General features: G+C 45.6%; 1 protein-coding gene across 1 annotated transcript in view; it reads right to left on the minus strand.

The window, feature by feature from the left end:
- Nucleotides 1-2,536: 2,536 nt before the first annotated feature.
- rbpjl (recombination signal binding protein for immunoglobulin kappa J region-like) overlaps nt 2,537-7,171 on the minus strand; it is a gene marked incomplete at both ends in the record, with an annotated part of 19,979 nt that continues 15,344 nt past the window's right edge. Inside the window, 3 exons of the mRNA XM_080001192.1 lie at nt 2,537-2,849; nt 5,732-5,835; nt 6,483-6,638. Coding sequence (XP_079857318.1) covers nt 2,537-2,849; nt 5,732-5,835; nt 6,483-6,638 — 573 coding nt within the window. The remainder of the gene's footprint in view (nt 2,850-5,731; nt 5,836-6,482; nt 6,639-7,171) is intronic.

The following is a 7,171-nucleotide window of genomic DNA, read 5'->3' on the forward strand; positions in this document are numbered from 1 at the left end:
GGAGCGCGTCATGGAGAAAGATTTAATTCCGTACCCACTTGTTTCGTTCCATGAGGAGACATAAAATAAAATAACCTACATCTGAAATAAAAACACACAGTTCTGGCGCCGATCGCGGGCACTCCATCGCTGGCTCGCACATTGTCTGTACAGTCCTAGGGGGAGACTGACAAAATTCTGAGTCGGGTGCAGCCCTAAAAAAATCATAATCTAAAAACATACTGTTTCTATTTGTTTTGTTTCGATGGGGAACGCGGAGCTCGCAGCTCCGGATCCAATCGAATAGGTACTGGTCCCGATCTGGGAGCACTTGGAACATGTTCCGACAGGATTCGGCACAAATTAAGCCCCGGACTTACCCCGAATAAATCAAACATGTTGAACTGAATCGTGACCTGGTCGATTGGGATCGTTTAGAGACAGATTTGGAGTCACACACATGCATATCGATGACAGCTTCGATTCTACAGTGTGACTACCATGTACTACACTGTACCACCCTGTACCACCCGGGACTACCTTGTACCACCCTGTACCACCTGGGACTACCCTGTACTACACTGTACCACCCATACCACCCTGTATAACCCTGTACTACCCTGGCACACCCTGGATTACCCTGTACAATCCTGTACCACCCTTTACCTGCCTGGACCACCCTATACTACCCTTTACCAGCCTGGACTGTGCTGTACCACCCTGGATAACCCTCTACCACCCTGTACCACCATGTACTACCTTGTACCACCCACCTTGGATATTGAAGCCATGATTGACAGGTCTCTTGTTTGCGTCTGAGCAAGGTTCGCTTCCTTCCTCTGACGGCGGAATATTAATTAAGATGAGATGTTGTCACCCATGTTGTGCAAACAGTGCTTCCCTTCACGAAATCCTTGCCGGTGATGACAGGGGAATATATTTTCAGAACCCTGTGGCAAGGCCTTTCTGGCCAGAGACCCTGACTTCTGGACGCCTCAGCACTTTGGGTGGGGGCTTTGAGGTTCAACCTTTGACGTCAGGAAGCGGGTTTTTCTGCTTAGCGCTGCAGTACGTCCCATGATCCTGCGGTGTTGGGGGACACACCTGATCCTGAAGGTTCTGGAACAATCTCCTGAATATTTTAAAACTCCCCCACAAGGTTAAGAGGGTTGTTACTGTTTTTCCCACTGTTGAGGTGACTGCCAAAGGTTAAGAAGGTCTGATTACAAAGAGGGCCCCATTTAACACCTTGGGTCAGCTCTAGAGACCGGACGTGGCTTCAAAACCATCCGTTCATTCACTCATTCATTGGAGCACTTAGCTGGTGATGCATAGATAATATTTTGAGCAGGTGATCTGCAATAGTGTCATGCCCAGATATGGAGCGTCATACAGAAATAGAAAATATAATAAATAACAAAAATTTATATTCCATAAGAAATTTGGTACGAACTTGACAAACCTCAAAATATCACAGTTGAACTAGATACCAATCATTGCAAACAAATCTGTTTTGTTTTATAGAAATTCCTTAACAAAGACCAAAATAACTACTTACAAATGTGGGTCAAGTGCAGCATAATTTGTGTAGACCATAAAATGCACTTATATTTAGGTCAAATTTTACAACCAACCAGCCAACAGAGCAGACCCCATTCTCACGGAAACATGAAGTAATCCAGCCTCACACCAAACTACACCTCATACCAATACAAAACATTCAATAAGTCAGACTCTAAACACATGGTTTTCAATCAGATTATCAATTTGCAGGTAACAATTTACCTTCCTCCATCAAACCCAAATAGCTAACAGTACTGACACAGTAAAAGTATTTTGTGACTGTACTTCAGCCTAGTTTCAAATATCCGTACCTACTTCAGTATATTCTGTTTCAGCTTCAGTATATTCTGGAACACCATGGACTACCCCGGACTCAACCTGATCTCAAATCATTGCCAAATCGGCCTTGAAAATGAAGTAATGTAGCTCTAGCTTGAGAGGGCACGTGATGGACCGGATACAGCTTCAAATAGATGGAAGACAAAACCTAAAGCATCATGGGATATTCATGCTTTAATCAGGTTGCGGACACGTGCAGCCATAAATAATTTTACTTAATCCAGTCAATGTCTGTCAATCCTTAAAAACATTCAATATTTCAAACTGTCACTCAGAAATGGCTTGTTGACACTTTGTGTCATCTTCATTAATAAACCTTTGTCAGAGGAAGGAAGAGACACGCCCACCTTGCTCGGACGCAAACAAGAGACCTGTCAATCAAGGCTTCAATATCCAGGGCCTTCCTCAGACGTAGCAATTAAAATGCATGCTGGGATATCTGGATCAATCCAGCTTAGCATGGTCACCAGCCAATGCATCCCTCATACTTTGGGCAGAGTGGGAACACACCCGGTTATTTTAGTTGTTTTTGGCTTGATGTGAACTTCAGTTTGGAACAGAACTCAGGCCTCAAGGGAGTCCAGATGTCAATGGCCATAGTTTAAAGTGTTCGCAGTCGTGGCTTGGGTGACGCGTTCCACTTGCACTCAGTGAGCTAGCTCTGCATGAAGAGGTGGAAATTGGCTCTGGTGAACTCCTGGTGGATGGAGTCTAGTAGTGCGTCATCGTTCTCCTCTCCGTTCACCGCTCCTCCCCCCTTCCCCCCACCGCCTCCCACTCCTCCCCCTGCTCGGGTCGGGAGGGTGGGGTGGAGCTCCGGTGTGTAGGTGAAGCTGAAGGAGGTTCGATAGATCAGGCCGTCCACCCGCACGAGAGACAGAGGGATGGTGACCACGCGACGCATGCAGCGCCAGGAGTCGCTGAAGACGGAAACATCTGGAACCACGCAGAGCAGTGACTTGGGAGACCTGGGATGGAAAGAGACATGGAGAGTGGAAGGAATATGAGCAGATAACCATCCCCACTAGATGGAACTCTAGTCTATCATAACTTGATAAAAACAAATCAGTAATGCAAAGTTGGAATTGTACTTCAGTGCTTTGCTTCGTTGAGAGCTCTCAACAGTGTATTGTGAAAGGTAGTCCAATGTGGATCCTGGTCTTGGACCTTTCTTCTCCTGACATTCTGTGGTTTGAATAAGTCCTCCGTCTTAGTCCTTTGACAAGAAATATTCGGTGTCCAGACCAACAGACGCACCGAGCTTTCATTAGCGCGGAGAAAAGAGGCTGAAACTACAGCAGAGCAGCTGAAAGTCTTATAGCATTTCATTGTACAATTCATAGTTTTAAGATGCCTGTCGGTATGTTGGCTGTGTGTTTGCGTACAGTGGTACATTGGTGATGCTGCACCAGACCGGTTTTACTGCTGGTTGGTTGCGGCGGTGTGGTGAGCTATACGTTGTTAAACCATAAATGTCATGATCAATTACATCGCTGTATCAGATGGACAGTAGTTTGGCCTTGTCTCCCACTGTTGCTTGCATGATGTTCTGAGGCTTAATGCCGAAGTGATCAATTCATTAATTGTCCTACTGTGGCTGGCCAATGCAGTGGCTGCGTCGAGTTTTTGTCAAAATAAGTTAAACAAATCGCCTCGATTTGATAAAATGAACTACAGGAAGCTGGAGCACACTCAGTAGTTTGGTACTCCATCTGTGGACTGGCTATACACGGAGCTCATTTCAATCTAGAGTACAGGTGAGATTTTTCCCCCCTGAGAGGAGAGACAAGCATTTAACTTAATGATGGTTCCTCATGGCGGTGAGGGATCCTGTTGCTGCCCCTAATTGGCTGCAGCTTGTTGTACAAAGAGCGTATTGTGGACGCCCATGTTGTGCAAACAGTGCTTCCCTTCGCGAAATCCTTGCCGGTGGTGACGGGGGAAGATATTTTCAGAACCTTGTGGCAAGGCCTCCCTGGCCAGAGACCCTGACTTCTGGATGCCTCAGCACTTTGGGTGGGGGCTTTGAGGTTCAACCTTTGACGTCAGGAAGCGGGTTTTTCTGCTTAGCGCTGCAGTACGTCCCATGGTCCTGCGGTGTTGGGGGACACACCTGATCCTGAAGGTTCTGGAACAACCTCCTGAATATTTTAAAACTCCCCTACAAGAATAAGAGGGTTGTTACTGTTTTTCCCACTGTCGCGGTGACTGGCAAAGGTTAAGAAGGTCTGATTACAAAGAGGGCCCCATTTTACACCTTGGGCCAGCTCTAGAGACCGGACGTGGCTTCAAAACCATCCGTTCATTCACTCATTCATTGGAGCACTTAGCTGTTGACCCATAGATAATGATATGAGCAGGTGATCTGCAATAGTGTCATGCCCAGATATGGAGCGTCATACAGAAATAGAAAATATAACAAATAACAAAAATGTATATTCCATAAGAAATTTGGTCCAAACTTGACAAACCTCAAAATATCACAGTTGAACTAGATACCAATCATTGCAAACAAATCTGTTTTGTTTTATAGAAATTCCTTAATAAAGACAAAAATAACTACTTACAAATTTGGGTCAAGTGCAGCATAATTTGTTTAGACCATAAAATGCACTTATATTTAGGTCAAATTTTACAACCAGCCAGCCAACAGAGCAGACCCCATTCTCACGGAAACATGAAGTAATCCAGCCTCACACCAAACTACACCTCATACCAATACAAAACATTCAATAAGTCAGACTCTAAACACATGGTTTTCAATCAGATTATCAATTTACTTTCCTCCATAAATCCCAAACAGTTAGAGGTACTGATGCAGTAAAAGTACTTTGTCACTGTACTTCAGTCTCGTTTCAAGTATCTGTACCTACTTCAGTATATTCCGTTTCAGTGACTAATGAGCAAATATATATATACCTTCCAACATTTCTAACAGTCACGTGATTTAAAGTAAAAAGTTTAATTTGACCAAAAGTACTGTATATTCTACACTATTTCATTGTAAATTGTAATCAGGATCAACCTGAACCATGATCAAACTCATCTGCAGAAACAAAGGTATAGTACTGTAGTACTTCATGAAGTATTATAGGCTCTGTTAAATGTGGACACTGGATATGAAAAGTGTTTTAATACCTTAAGAGTGATTTTGTGTCTGGGTATTTGTAGCGTTACTTAAGTGAAATGGTCTGAGTACTTCCATCCACCACTGCTGGATGACAACCACCGTAACGACAGCGTCGTTCCGATGCGGAATCCAGAGTGGGAACAGGCAGAGCTGCAGTATTTATTGTTACATGAACGTTGTTGTTACACTAATCTCTGTCGCAATGTAGCTGAATGTTATTCCCCCTTGTAAGTCGCTTTGGACAAAAGCGTCTGCTAAATGACTAAATGTAAAATGTAAATGTAATGCAGACGCAGCATCGTAAAGACAGACGCTCCGTTCTGCACCACCTAATGTCCGGGTCGCGGCACATGTGCGGGATTCCCAACAGCCACTACTCACAGGCTGTAAACAGCAGCCAGACACTAAGGCCCAGATGCTGAGGCCCAGACGCTGAGGGCCAGACACTAAGGCCCAGATGCTGAGGCCCAGACGCTGAGGGCCAGACGCTGAGGGCCAGACGCTGAGAGCGCTCTGGTTGCTCTGGTTGCTCTGGTTGCTGGGTCACGGTTTCTCCATTTCCTTTCTCCGTCTCCTCTCCCCTCCTGTTTTCCTCGTCTCTATCCCTCTTTTCCTGCCCTCTCTTCACCCCTCGCTCTCTCACTGTCTCGCCTTTCTCCTTCCCTCCTCCCTCCCTCACTCCTCCCTCCTTCCCTCCTCCCTCCTTTCCTTTCTACTTACTTGAACATGGTTTCAGCCTCCCTGTTTCCAAACCAGACTTTGAGATGAGGACTGAAGCTTTCCCCGTGAATCTCCAGCATCGCAACATGTCCACCGCCATTCACCTGAAACACACACACATACACACACACACACACACACACACACACACACATACACATACACACACATACACACATACACACATACACACATACACACACATACACACACATACACACACACACACACACACACACACACACACACATACACACACACACACACACACACACACACACATACACACACACACACACACAAACTAGTTTTACTTTTCATCTGTGGACAGTGTGTGTGTGTGTGTGTGTGTGTGTGTGTGTGTGTATGTGTGTATGTGTGTATTTGTGTGTGTGTGTGTGTGTGTGTATGTGTGTATGTGTGTATGTGTGTGTGTGTGTGTGTGTGTGTGTGTGTATGTGTGTGTGTGTGTGTGTGTGTGTGTGTGTGTGTGTGTGTATGTGTGTGTGTGTGTGTGTGTGTGTGTGTGTGTGTGTGTGTGTGTGTGTGTGTATGTGTGTGTATGTGTGTATGTATGTGTGTATGTATGTGTGTGTATGTGTGTGTATGTATGTGTGTGTATGTATGTGTGTGTATGTATGTGTGTGTATGTGTATGTATGTGTGTGTATGTATGTGTGTGTATGTGTGTGTGTGTGTGTGTGTGTGTGTGTGTGTGTGTGTGTGTGTGTGTGTGTGTGTGTGTGCTCCACCTCCAGAGCAGTGATGACCGGCACAGGGCTCACAGGGCTCTGGATGGAAGCCAGGCCCTGGTTAAAGGTGTATTCCACTGTTTCCACTCCGATGATGGTCCAACAGGAGCCGTCGTTGAGCACGGCCCTGCTGAGGTCCCCGACACTGGACACAGCCTGGAGGAAACGGAGGGCCAAAGGGAGAAAGAAAGACAGAAACAAAAAAGAAACAAACAAACAAACCAAAAAAAAGAAAAGAAACAAACAAAAAAAAAGAAAGACAAAGAAAGAAACAAAGCGAGGGAAGGCCATGAAAAGAAAATGATCTTTCTTAGTTACAGAATAAATGCAGCTCCCACCCAGCGCTCTATGGAGGGAACCCAGAGGTACAGAACAAAACCACTGAGCTAGCGTCCCCTTTGGACCAGCTATGCCCTACGGGGTCCTTCAGACCTAAAGGCCCCCTACTACCTTCTATTGACCGAATGGCCCCTTCAATCTACAGGCCGCTACAGACCTCGTAGATCCTACAGACCTACTTGTCCCTAGAAACCAACTGACCCCTTAAAACCTACTGACCCCTGAAGACCTTCTGGACCCATCAGACCAACTGGCAACTACAGACCTTGTGGCCCCTACAGACATAGGGTCCCCTGCAGAAGTACAGGTCCATTGACTTTGAGTGAGTTAATAACCGTTTTGGAACCGGC

The sequence above is a fragment of the Zeus faber genome, assembly GCF_960531495.2.
Source record: "Zeus faber genome assembly, chromosome: 5".
Lineage (NCBI taxonomy): Eukaryota > Metazoa > Chordata > Actinopteri > Zeiformes > Zeidae > Zeus > Zeus faber.